Source organism: Aphelocoma coerulescens, chromosome 20, assembly GCF_041296385.1.
Source record: "Aphelocoma coerulescens isolate FSJ_1873_10779 chromosome 20, UR_Acoe_1.0, whole genome shotgun sequence".
In the NCBI taxonomy this organism is placed as follows: domain Eukaryota; kingdom Metazoa; phylum Chordata; class Aves; order Passeriformes; family Corvidae; genus Aphelocoma; species Aphelocoma coerulescens.
The window spans coordinates 16,057,829-16,072,198 of record NC_091033.1 but is presented as its reverse complement, the minus strand read 5'-3'; the positions used below and the strand labels follow the sequence as shown (position 1 = coordinate 16,072,198).

The window sequence follows — 14,370 nt, the reverse complement described above, 5'->3', positions numbered from 1 at the left end:
TAGGACTTCACTAAAGCTGGTTCCTTTGGAAAGGAACACTTTTAGCTGAAATAAACATATCCTGGACTGCAAGCAGGTATTGAGCTGTAACATGTTAGATGAGGAAAAAAATAATACTGTGTTTGACAATGACTATCAAGCATTTTTGTAAGTTTGGTCAGGATATAACATCCTTGAAAGGATATTAAGAAACATATGCATCTGTATGCACAGAAATACAAACATAATATTTAAATTCTCCACTCATTCAGAATTATCATAAATTGTACCAAGATTCTGTGAACACTCCATAATATTGTGGCTGTGAAACAAGTTGCTTATACTAAAAGGATTGGTCTAGCTGGAGGGAAATGGATTCTTATCTCATTAATGCTTGTGTAACTCTGCCGACACAATAATTACATACAAAGCACAGAAATAGTTAACACACAGCATTTAAGTCTACTTTCACATCTTCAGCTTGTAGTATCTAATACAGTCTCAGAATATTTTACTTGTTTCCACTCCTGGTAGTAATGTTTTCAGTAACATGACCCTCCCAGAATGGAAGGTAACCATTCCCAAACACTACTGTTACCAGCTGTAGATAATGTTACACGTACCAGCTTTCAAATATAAAAAGAGACTGAAACCATTAAGTACAGCTTTCTTATGGTCATGTCTAAATGTAAATAGAAATAAATCAACAGGACCTACCCTGGAGTAGTCATATCCATGCTTCTCCTTCACTCCGTTTCTACAGAGTGTGTAGTTGTAAAATCGAGAATTTTTAAGTAATCCAACCCATTCTTTCCAACCAGGAGGCACATAGGAGCCATTGTATTCATTAAGGTACTTTCCAAAGAAAGCTAGGGGTAGAGAAAACAGAAGTGTAGTAAGAAGGCATAACAGAAACACCATAGTTAAAGAGATTATTTCCTTTCTGTTTTTTCTTAAAATAATTTTGTCCTCTACATTACAGTAGATTTAAGATAAGTTCTGAGTTTTAAGCTTGCCTCTGTTTTTTTAATCTGTATCTCTATAATGTAGATATTTTGATTTACAACCTATGTATATGAGAAACTGGACCACGATTACCATTATATTTTCTTTTTCAGTGCCTGATGTACTTGGAATCAGACCACACGTTCCTCCTCCTAGACTCTTCATATCCTTCACGCTGCTGAGCTGCATCCATCCACCCATTAGTGCCCCGTGAAATTGCACTTCCCACTAAGAGTGTGAAATTAAAACTCACGTTTTAAGATATTAACACTCTACATTTAAACATGAATGCTGTGCATAAAGTACTTAAAAAATGTATTTAGAACATTGTTTTTCTGACCTATTTCAACAGGAAATGTTCCAGATATTAACCTGGATTTTGAGCATGAGTCTTAATTACTCCTAAAGATTTGTTTACCTCTTTAAAATCTTTTACTTCTGTATCTGGTATCAGTTTTCCCCAGCTCAAAGTTGGACAATTAGCTACAACTGCCCAATCCCTTAGTATAGGGATGGAGTGGGGGGAGTGAGGGAACACTTCTGTCCTTTTTTCTGAGGTATATCTAGCAAAAATTACTTTCAGTACTTTTTGTCCCGAGAGACAATCAGAGGAAAGCAGATGAGAAAGTACTCTTGGCATTGCACGGAACAACCAGTTAGCCCAAAGGTCAACTACATTTTGCCTTCACATCATGGCCAAATATACTCTTAGACTGACAATATACAGTGGAATAAACCTCGTGAAATTAATGGGTTTACTGCAGAAATAAGGGAGTTCCAAGATAAAATCCTGTAATTTAGTATTAAATTTGGTTCCACGGGTAAGATGTTTTCAAGAGATATCAGTTCTTTTTAGGTATCAAAATAACTGACCAAGCTTTCCAAAAATCAGTAACTCCTAAGTGCTGAAGCCACCTTCAAAACAGTCAACAAAACGGTCCCAGTCAGCACTTTTTGTGACAACTGAAAATATGACACTACTGTAAGGGTTAGAAGATGTGGCATTAGTATTATTACCTTAGTAACTGCAGGAAATCTAATGAGTTGCATAAAACATACAGTGAGTCCCTCAATCTTAAAGAGTATTTTCAAGGATGCAAGGAGGGGCTTAAGACTACATTTTGTTATCAGATCCCTTTAGTAACATCAGTTTCAAGATGCTAAGGAAGACTGGGTTCTGAGTACCTTTTATTATTTCTTGTCTCTTGTATGTCTGCAACAGTCCTTGAAATGATGAATCCATTGAAGTACTTCACCAGGTAGATTAAGAGGAGAAACACAGGTGTGTATTCACACACACATTTTAGTCTACTGTGCACTGATGGCAAATTTTTCTCTACCTTGCAGCACACTGATAGTGCAGTGTGCTAGCACATGCTCCATCCACCATCTTGCAGGGGACTAGTCTGATATCTAGCAGGACAAAGGCAAAGCACAGTAATCTTTGTGACACCTTTGTTCTTCTTCCTGAATTTGCATTGCACATTCCTCAGTGGTTGCCAAGGATCAGTGCCAAGATCTATTTACCAAATCAGGGGAATTGGCGGGAGGGGAGCAGATGAAGCCAAATAAGACAAAAGTACTCAAACCAAATACCTTGAAATGGTCAACAAGGAATCAAACCAAAGAATGCTGATGGTGAGCCAAGTGTTGCTTGTCCTTCTCAGATAAGCAAATTTCCAATGGAATTGGGACCAAAGGTCCTTTTCACTGATGCCTAGGACAGCTTACAAAAGTTTAAACCCAGCTAGAACTGTAAGGCACAAATATCTTTCTGAACATCCCTTTCAGGCACCCTTTGAAAGTTAAAAGGAAAAAAAATGTAGAAATGGTAATCTTTATGTCACCAATCTTTATTACAATTCAGGACATGATGTCTTGGTGTATCATAACAGCATAATTTCCTACACCGGGCAGCAGAAGAGGCAGCGGGAGTGCTTGCTGGTGCCGTGGCTGAGAACACTCCTTTACAACACACCTCACTAGCGCTCCTCAGTCTGCTCACACACCTTGGCAGCCAATCCTGACAATTCAGATTTTCCATAAAACGTTTCCTAATGTCAAAACCACAATAGTGAGATATTTTAATAAAAATTTACCATGGGCATCACGCCCCCCCTTTTATACACCATGAGCACAGAAGAATCTTAACATTTAGATTTATCCTCCTCTTTCCACATGCAAGATTTCTTCCTCCTCCACATGTAAAACCCAAAAACCTCCTCAATAGTAGATTGTCAGACTTTTTAAAATAACTTTTAAAATGCTTTTTTACTCTAAGCAAAAGTTTACCCAGCTTAATGCTGAATCTTTACTAAAATACCAAAGTCTGCACTATGCTGTTTGGGCAACCCCTGAAAGAATTTCATTTAGAGACATTTTGTTTATAGGATCTGAAGAAAACCCGGTTGCCAAGTTTCAGGGAGCTATTAGGATATTCCGCACAAGAATAATTATTTGCTGTATTTTAACAAAGTTGGGTGTTTTCCCATCTACCAATAAACCAGGAAGAAACCTACTAAAAGCATTAGTTCATGAATAAAAATAATAAAGTCTTACTGAATCCAATTAGGTGAAAAGTCCAACCACAGTTCAGTATAATCACAGACTTCCTTTCAACAAGATATACACTGAATAAAAAGTCATCTAGATTTTACAGTCATTTATTGTCTGTACATTTACCTTTTACTTTTGACAAAAAAATATATTTGACACTTTTTTTGTAATCAACCAATAACCTCTTAGAGTTCTGAAATGCCTCCATCTCAAAAATGCACCTAGTCCTCCCACACATAACACACAGGCAGGGATGCAAAGTGCTATTGTCTCTAACTTGGAAGACAAGACAAAGGTCTCAGGGCAGTACTTTTGCTACCAAAACATACAAAAAGACACAAGTTTGCTTAAATTCAAAGAAATAGAAATTCAACTTTCAGAAACTGGAATTAGAATCTATCTGCAAATTTTATGCTGTAGGCACTGGCAAGTCTCTGGAATCATTACTGTTCTCCTATGCACTTCATTAAGGCATACAGCTTATTTGAACTCCCATATCACTAAATTCTTCCAGTGCCTACTAAATTGTGTATCACTGCTGTGGAGGACAGGTATATAACCATGTGGGCGATACAGAACACTCACACCTTAAACACATAGGAAAAACAACTTAGGAAAAACTGTCCTGAGTACATTACGTTAGTAAAATAAGCTTGATGATTTTGAAAGACCATCTTACTAACTCACCACCATGAACCAAGCCTATCAGAAGAAGTAGTAAGATGGACTGAGTCAGTAGATCTGGGCTATACATGAGGACTCATCGTAGATCCTTGGTTTCCTTTTGCAATAACAGCTATCATGATATAGACACTCTGCAGAATCTTTCTTTCACATCAATTTCAAGCCCGATAGTCTAAAACTATCTAATGGATGACAGTCCTTGCTAAGACAGTAATATTTCTATGTAGAGAGCAGAGGACCTATGGAAACTAATTTACCTTCTAGATAAATAATTCAGAAACCTGCTACCCAGTTTTGTAAGTTACCAAAATGTCCTGGAGGTATCCAACACTTCAGTTCCTAGTCAAGCAAATCACTTCTAAAAATTAAGTCTGACTTTTAAATCACTTGGTTATTATTTGTAACAACGGCCTGCAGTCCTTCATCAACTGCAAAAGCTATCTGTTCTGCAAATAGGTTGTTACTCTGATCTGGATAATCTGTTTTCATTATATGCAGATAACATGACAGAGTGCAGTATGGCATAGTGGCTAGGGCACTGGAGGGTGGATGAAAACTTGCATCTCTTCTTTGTGTTGGTTTTCATCTGCACGGGACCTTGTAGAAAGTACTTCACAATTCTGTTTCTACTTCTGTCTATGCTTTGAGTTTTTAGGTCACTCATTATTCCTCATCAAGCTATTATACACAAAAATCAACTTAAGTTTTTAAGTATTTCTGTAAGAAAAAATAGCAAGCAGCAACTATTGCATAGAGCAAATTCTACAGCAGGGAACAGTTAATCTAAGAGTCTTATTCCTGACCTGTATCTAGGTATTAAAAACTGGTCACATGTTTATTAAAGGAGGAATGAACCTCAAAGGCTGTTTACCAATAGCCTTTCTTCTCCTTCTTACAATTTAATGTTAAAATCACTTTAAAATAGGAAAAGCTCAGACAGTGAAGTACAAAATAATTACTTGAATGGAGTCAGCCACTGTATCTTCTTACTCTAATATTAATGGAAGGTAATGGAAAGCTGTCACTGAATTTTAATCAATTCATTAGTTGATTATTGTAAAGCCCCATGAAAATGCTAAGAATGATTATTACTTTTATTCCAAATAAATATTTCATAATGGCAGAGTTGGACCTCCCAGACCCACTTTTCTCTAGGTTCAAAATACATGATTGGTTCAAAATGGCATTTTATTAATTCTTTGTATAATTCAAGTACAGACTTACCACCACAAAGAGATACTGACACATCACCATACAAGCAGCAGCTTTTGCCTTTGTTAATACATTCATTTAACTGAATAGGGTTAGCTGTACTATAGGGTACTGCTCAACAGGAACAGGGAAGGTAAGTTAGTCAAAATGTGTACTGCATTTGGTGCATACTGAGCCACATTCAGCCCTAACATAAATTAATGGAACTCTCTCAGAAGAATCACTGAAGCAAAAGTGTCCTTCTGCCAGGCTGCAATTGACCTCCCATCCCTAGTTCTTTTGAATTTCTTAAGATAAAACATCTCTTTTCATTTCCTGACTGCAGAGAAGGCTGACAAAATACCTTAGAATCAGTCATCAATTTAAGACCTCATCATTCAGCCAGCTGGACAAGCGGAAAAGAGAAGCTTTTCTCATTCAGTAATGTCAAAAGAAAGTTTAAACCTGTATTTCAGTATAACATCTTGGTATTTGTTGCTGCAGGACCAAAGTATACAACAATGCATTGTGCATTTTAAAACCCTTCTCAGAGAAAGAGATGCATATGTTCATAGAAAACAGATCCTTTTTTCTATAAATATTTACACAGGAACACTTGGCAGAGAACTCCATTCAGAAATGCTTGTCACAGGATCTCTTTGTTTCTTTTCCATTCTAGTAATGTCCTACTCTAAGCTTAAGTACCAGCATCCACTATTTTAAGTTAGTCATGATTCAGATGTAGCTTAGTGACTTTCTAAAGATTGATTCATCAACTGAATTGGTTTACTTACATAAACTGCCCTCCTTGCCCAATTTCCCACTTTATGCTATAGGAGAATATACTGAGATTGGGAACTCATGTTGTGGGAAGGTATAGCGGCTACATAACAAGAACACGTGTTGCTATTCAGGACACTGGCAGTTTTTAAACTGTGAGACAGGTTAATGCAGAACACAACATACTTGTAATGCCTATTGCCTCAATGGCTTCCCTTGTAGAAGGAAAACCCACCCTCTGTATTCCCATGATATTTAATTGATGGACATAAAGTGACAGCAAGCCTATGCATGACAGTCAAAATCCTGGCTGTTACAGCCAAAGACTGGACTTCCCTTGAGCTTGGCCCCTCTATTCTTTCAAGTACAGTGCCTAACAAAGTTGGTCAAGGTTTTTAATGTGCCAAAGTTAAAAAATATAAAACTGACAACCAAGGCTGAAACCGAAGAAACAACTGGGGGAAAGACATACCTTTTCCATCTATTTTTCACTTGCAACTTGGGCCAGAAAAACCTGCACCACGCTGCTCTCTCCTGCCTGCATGCGACTAGTACATTCCCAAAGGTGTCAGCAGCTGCACAAGTCTCTATAGATCCCAGCCACAAATGCCACTACCCCAGAGAACACGCTACAGTACAGAAAGACTGATCCCCAGAAGAATCATCTTTTGCAACAAAACAAAACACAGGGAAATCACAATGGATAGAGAAGAGGCAAAGGAGATTTGAAACCAGCAGCAGGAAAGAAAAACAGATGGAAGCTATGAAGTGGAGTAGGAGAGTACAATTTCTGCCTTCAAGATAACACAAAAGAGAAAAGAGAAGAGAAAAAACACAGGGAGAAGGCCTGGGTTATGAATCAAATAAAAAGTTTTCTCATTCCAAGGTTGTGAACTGAAATACAAAAGCAAGCCTCAAAAAGCTTTACTCCTCATTGCCTCTTTTTCTACTCCGTAAAAAAAACCCAAACCAACCAAAAAAAAAAACCCCAAAACCAACAAACAAACAAACCACACCAAAATCAAGGAATTAAGAAGCTAAACTGTATGTTTGCGGAGCAAACCAGTACTACAAAGGACTTCAAAAATAAAAAATAAAACCCAACAAATTAATTCCTGTGCTTTCCACATCTTCCTTTGTTCACTGTAGTCATGTTCAAGGACGTCTCTCCATTTCAGAGAAACTTTATTCACAATCTTCAAAGTATTCTTCTTAGCAAATTTCTTTTGAAACTTGAGAAACTGAGTAGACAAGGTTCTCAAATACAATCTCCTGCTGTTTCTGAAGCAGGTAATGCTAATCTATCTTTGCGGGGGGGGGGGGGGGGGGAAGATAAAAAATACCTTATTACTGCTGACATCCTTCATAGTGGATAACTCCAGACTTTAACTGGAGAACAGAAATGAATGCCAGCCTCCACTTACAGCAAATTCCATTTAAATTTGTATAACAACATGTCACATTTAACTACATGAATGAGGATCTCATTTTCACCTTACGATCACTTTGTACTTCTAAAAGCCCTATTTCTATGTGTTCCAATAAATTTAGTTTCCCCATTAAGAGAGGTAGACTGAATATGTAATATAGATTCACTAAGATCTTGGGTCTAAATTTAAACATTAAGTTAATGTAAAAAAAAAAGACATATGAACACCTTGCAAGAGTTACTCAAGTTGGTAAAAATTGCAGGTTCTTGAAATACAACCACTAAATATAAAAATTATTACAACAGACAAAGCTCAGTAAACACAAACCAAATAATCTATGAAGAATAAAACATTAACCTTGGTTTGTACTCATATGCTCATCGGTATTGGTGCCAGGAATGATAAATGGAGGGACACAGCAAGCAATTAATAAGATATGTGCACTTCCCCTAGTTTAGTTCTTTCCAAATTAATTCAGGTCTTCATTTTAGAAAAACAAAACAAGGAAATCACTTACTTAAGACTGAAACTTAGAAGAAATAACACATAAAACTCACTTGAATAGTCAGAAAGAAAATAATGATCTTGTTACAATTACTATTCAAGGCTTATATTAGTTTCTGGAAGCATCAAATAACTATGAATTCAAGGAAAAAAACCGCATACTATTACTAATGAGTATAATACAATACTGCAGTACATATACACTATAAATATCACAAAAAGAACCAGGTTTATGCTCACTTCTCATCATGAAAAAAGGCAAGAAATGTAACAAAACCACTGTCACAGGCAAGGACCTAAATCTGATGTCAGGGGGAAGCAAGAAGAAATTAGGTGTGAAACATATGCTATATGTTTTCTGAAATCCTTTCTACAGGATATTTGTTCCTGAGGAGCACTGCATGAAAAGAGGATAATTTGTTTCTCAGGAGTGCATTTCATCTTGCCAATTATTCCTCAGTCATTATTTATCCTAAACACCTTTCTGGGAATTGATTGTCTAGAGAAATCATACCAGCTGACTGTCCCGAAGCACAAAAGGAGCAGTCCCTTCCCTTTCATTCTTAATTTGCTTAATATATCAGTTTTATGAAAAAAGTCAGAACACTAATTCCTTTTCATAGCATTTTTCTTGGTTGTTCTGCACACTTCAGGTAATTGTAGGCCATATTCTATGTTTGCTAGGCCTTCAGTTCAAGCATGAACAGTATTTTATTCCCACCTTCTGAAAAACAAAAGTCTTGGTTTTTTTGTTGACTGTTCATTTGTAAATAAAAATTTCCTCAAGTAAAAGTGCAAGGACGCTTCCACCAACGTGGAAGACTTAAGCTCTGGCATTATGCACTGCTGCAGTAAAGAAGAAATTAGAATTAAAATATTATATACGTTAGTCTCTGTACTAGTAAGTCTAAGGAAGCTTTCAGATGGACCCAGCCTTACCTGTCCTGTACCCTGTATTGTTGAGGTACACTGCAAACGTGCGTATTTCATGCTGAGCCTGCCAGGATGGAGAAGAACAGTTCTCATTGTTTGTGTAAGTGTTGTGGTTGTGGACGTACTTCCCCGTAAGAATAGAGGAGCGAGATGGGCAGCACATGGGCGTTGTCACAAAAGCATTGATAAAATGAGCACCTCCGTGTTCCATGATACGCCTTGTTTTATTCATCACTTGCATAGAACCTGTAAGAGGAAAAACATTTCAGAATTATATTCTTGTTTCAGTCACAAGAGCTATGTAAGAGCTCGGACGTTACATTAGAAACCAGAAGGAAGGACAAGTAGAAAGGGCATTGTTATCTCTGACTGAACCCAAATCCAGAGAGGTTACTCCTGCCTCAGTGAAGCTCTCCCACTGTTTCAGTAAGGACTAAATACTGAAGTCCCAAGTAAAGATTTGACTCAAGCATGTTAACATAGATCATACTGCTTCCTTCATTTCTCTCTCTCTAAATTCAAGATTTAAAACTGTAACTATCTGCACCATCTCTACAGCCTTTCTGGAGCTGCTAATACTGTTCACCCTAGTACTGAGGGTGAAAAGCACTTTATGCAGAAACCCTGACCAAAGCTTGCATGCTCTTTAAGTGGTATTTAATCTTTGGTTTCACAAGAAACCTGATACGCTACCTTTTGTGCCAGCCTTATGCAAAAGGCTGAGGGCTCTAACCACAGAATCATTTCGTTTGGAAGACTATTTAGTCCAAACTACTGCTCAAGAAGGGTCTGCTAGAGTTGCTCTCTAGATAAATTATTCTATTCCCTAATGTGAGGTATTAGGAGGTATTGATTTCTGTAATTGTCACTGAACCAAAGACAACAAAAAGCTCCCATAATAATTTCCATAACGAGTTCACTGAGTTCTAGCTATCTGCTTTATCCATTCTGGTAACAGACTTACTATCTACATCTTCTTAGGCTTGATTCTGCAGAATCAGATTTTTAGATGACTACTCAGGGCAGGTAACACTATGTATTACATAACCATTGTCTAAAAACAAATAAGCAAGGGACTTGAATAAATCGGGGTAACATGAATAAAAGTCTTTGACAACAATTACTGAATGCCACAGTGCTGCCAAATGGTTTTTCTGTTTATTTAAGACAAGGTTTTGGTCAAAGACTGGATCCTTACCATAGACATCCACCTAGCTAAATCTGGATCCATATCAGTGCTCTTCTTAAACCCAGAAACACCAAGGATCAGAGAAACAAGAAATTTAATTTCCCTATTCTATCAGTACCTAATAGTTAAAACTGCATCAGAACAAGTTAGGTAAAATTTTCTTTATCTAGGAAGAATTCCAATTTTGTAAAGAATTCGTCATGGTACCTGTCAACAGCATGACCTTGCAAAGGAGATTAAACCTGTTCATCATCAACCCTTCCTTCTTGTTATGAGCAGAGAAAGCCAACTGACAACATGCAGATGAAGGTATGGGCTCATGCTAGAATAGGGTTGGGGCTAACTTACCCAAAGCTGAGTTGGATTAACTGTTCAGCTTTAATCAATGCATCCTGCAACCATCTGGCACAAACTGTGTTGTTTCTGTCAATAATGCATTTAGGTTTCTTCTAAGCTCTTTATGCAGGGATTTCATTATGAAATTGCAACAGTAAGTTGATTGATACATAGCACATTGATATAACCAGGAATCAAAACCTAGAGGGAAAATGGTCATAAGCCACATACAAAATCTGACTCTCTGGCACCATGAAGGAAGGTTAATTGCTACTGTAGGTCATTTCACCTAAAAACTACCATGGTATTAGTTTGAGACCATTTGTTTGGAATGAGTATTAAAAAAAAAAAAAAAGAAAAATTACAAATCTGTTTGTGCATTTCTCGGGTCGGAGGACGTCGCATCACTTTGTGACATGAACCAAGGCAGGTTATTGCACTGTCCCCTTAGAACTTGCTAAACTTCACCTATCAAAAAGGAGTTTCTGAAAAAAGCAAGATTTACTCTTTTGTTTCTATAATAGTTGTGTATTAAGTGTTAGTGCCTAAAGGTACTAATAACACAGTTAACAATTATAACAGCTAATTACACATGATGTGAGCCTGAAAACTATGCATGTTTCCTCTGTGTTGTCTTATGAGCTAGCCCAAGCATAAACAGGCAGTCTGAAAGAATGTTTTGTCATACCAATATTGAAATACAATTTAACAACCCCTTTAAATGACAGAGGCATTTGTGCATAAATAACAGTACATGTTAAGACTCCCCTTGGGGACAATAAGCTTCTTTAATAAAACTGCTGTAATGACAAGGCCCTATATATCAACAGTCTTTAACACACAAACATATGATCTAATCTGCTTCTCCAGTTTGAGAACTAATAGGGAGTGACAGGGCAGTGGAAGGTAAAAATCCAGCATACTCTTCTGTATAATCTTAAATACGGCAGCTTTAAATATTTTAAACAGCATTAAAATAGCCAACCAAAATTTATTTTTTTCAGTTTGCCTCCAATACACACACATCCATTCTCTGGCAGATTACTTATGTGTTAATCAGCAACTGGAACCTCACTGCATCATTCTAGCTTTTGAGCTAGAAAACCTTCTGAGGTTTCACTAGTGGATGTACTAGTGGCAGTCATGCTTTGAAAGTGTCAAAACTTAATTCAGAAAATGTTCTGTTACTCATCTAAAACCACTGATAATAAACAAAAATCTAGCAGTTAAAAGTGAAATTTCTAAGCCATTTTAAGAAAATATCCATTGGACTACTGTGAAAATATGGAAGTTTAACTAATTTGATGTACTAAAGTTACTCAGTGAACAACACTAAGCAAAATTTATGTTAAAATTTCACTTGAAATGTGTGCTTTCCATAACTTTGCTTCACATATCTTCACTGTTCACCTCAGGGATAAAAGCTGATATTTTGACTAATATTAATGGAGAAAAAATACCAATTATATATGAAATAATACTGACTTCCTACTAGTTGTGTTTTGTTGTCAGAGGGAATAATTTACATGTTTTAGGGAGCTCCAACTGTTGAAGAACCTGTATTAAGTATCAAGTGACTTGTCTACTCTGAAGCACAACTTCAGAAGTGTTTTCCAGTAAACTGAACCCCAGAATTTTAATTAACTGTCCCTTAAAGACTTCTCCTTTAATTGTATTTAAAACTCCTTAGACACCCTTTTCACATCTTCATTTCCTTTTCTTCCTCTCACATTTAACAAAGCTCTAAAGCCTAATCTCCACATATGATAAGAAAAATCATCTTCCATGCTATTTTTGTGGCTTTTCAGAGGAAGGTCTCGAAACATACAAATCACTTCCCACTCAGATTTCTCTAACATGGTTGAAATACCCCCTAAATAATCAGATCTTTCTCCAACTAGATTATGAAATGAACTGGTTTGTTAAAACCATAGCAAACCCAACTAAACTGGAGATGCTGAGTCTGCCACACAGGGGACATCAGCATTATATTAACTTGGATTTAAATGTCTCTAATGAGGGGAAAAAAATCTTTGTTCCTAATTAATTATTCTTTGTCAGCATATTCCTCTTCTTTATATTATGCCTGTCAATACAACTCTTTTGATTAGACAGTCTATCAAATATGTATGTGTCAGTAGTTCTTGGCATTCTCATTTGTCTTCTCCCATTTGTATCCACTACAGTTTACACTCATTCTCCTTTGATGTTCTCCAGAGAGTGTGCATTTGATCCATCAGCCCTTCATCCGTATTCTCCTTCTTTCAATACAAGGCTGAGGTTTGGTTCCCCAAATAAAACTCATGATTAGCAGTAATGCGAATTCAGAAAAGAAAAAAAAAAGAGCTGTACTCCTTTCAGGAAAGGATAACATTGTCTTTCTGGTAAACTCCACCTGCTACTGGCCCATTGCTAAATCTATCTTTAAATAAATAAAGGAAAGTGTCTTGGGGTGGCTTTATGATGTTGCATCCCACATCACTGTTCTATGTCCAGAAATTAATTTTGTGCCTTTCTATGCCTTTCAATTGAGCTTGAGAGGGGGGGAGAGAAAACCGAGGGAACTTTCAAGCAGTTTACAGTTTGTTTTCAACGACACAGATAAAACTCTCTCTGTGTTCAGCAGCGCCAGGAGCAGGAGGAAGCACCATGCTTGCTTGCTTTTCAGCCAGCTTTCGGCTTTCTTTTTCTCCGGAGGGAGACAGAGAGTTGAACTTTTGTTTTCCTGGGACTTCATTTTTTTCCCCTTCTTCTTTTTTGGACTGTTTCAACATCAGAACACTTCAGGACTTTTTCCACCAAGGTGGAGGCACTGGAGGAGGGGGCCCCACCCCACCCCAGCTCTGAGGAAGAGGAGAGAGGCTACCTAGGGAAGGACTCAGAAATTTTCCCAGGTTTTCTCTCTACAGCAAGAGGTTTCATTATTTAGCATTATTATCCTCTTCCAGTGTGTTTGTCAAATAAATAGTTTTTATCTCTTTCACTTTCCTTCGAGGAAAAAAATTCTTTTTTATCCCAAACCTGGTGGGGGAGGGGTAGCTGTAACCTGCCATCTCTCAGAGGATATATTTCCAAATTTGCCCAAACCGGCAAAGAAAGGCTGTTAAAGGCACTTGAGATTATGTTGTGTTCCCTTTCACCTCCAAAGTAGCTACAAAAGAACAATGAAATCTACAACACCCATCAGTTACAGAATATTCTTAGGAACAGATGAAATCTTACCCACAGCTTTCTTCACTACGCTTTCATAGCTTCCAACTTTTCCTTAGCTTTTATTTGTAATTCATGTCCTGTTTTGATCTTTCTTAAATGCACTAGCCACAATCACCACAAATGGCAATTTTGATTAACTTGGACAGCTCACCAGACAACAGACAAGAATAAAAATTAATTCAAACAAATATTGGATCTCCCACAGCCATTAGTGGCAAATGATGAGTATCAAATTTCAGCTTCATCAAATAGATTTTCCTCACTTAGATGCTAATTTGCGTGGACACGTGCCCATTATCCTTGAAATTGGAAAGCATCAAGTTACCAGAGAAGCGAAATATACTTCCCAAAGGACTCAGACAATTGCATCAGAAACACAAAGGCTAGCATAAAATAGAAGATGATACATTTTTCAAGACCTTCCAACCCTGCAAGGTAAAGTACTTAGGTTCTTTGGGATATACATTATTGAAATTGCTTCACTTGTGATCCAAATAACCATTAAAAAAAGGTGACGACAACAACAACAACAACAATCTTCTGATCCTGCTAATTTGAACTGGATTTAAT

General features: G+C 37.1%; 1 protein-coding gene across 9 annotated transcripts in view; it reads right to left on the bottom strand.

Annotated features, from left to right (window-relative positions):
- Window positions 1–14,370, bottom strand: part of SULF2 (sulfatase 2) — a 122,247-nt gene that overhangs the window by 43,125 nt on the left and 64,752 nt on the right. For all 9 annotated transcript variants that reach the window (XM_069034537.1, XM_069034538.1, XM_069034541.1 and 6 more), the window contains 2 exons: window positions 9,069–9,308; window positions 697–848 (listed from right to left, as the gene is read on the bottom strand). In XM_069034537.1, coding sequence (XP_068890638.1) covers window positions 697–848; window positions 9,069–9,308 — 392 coding nt within the window. The remainder of the gene's footprint in view (window positions 1–696; window positions 849–9,068; window positions 9,309–14,370) is intronic.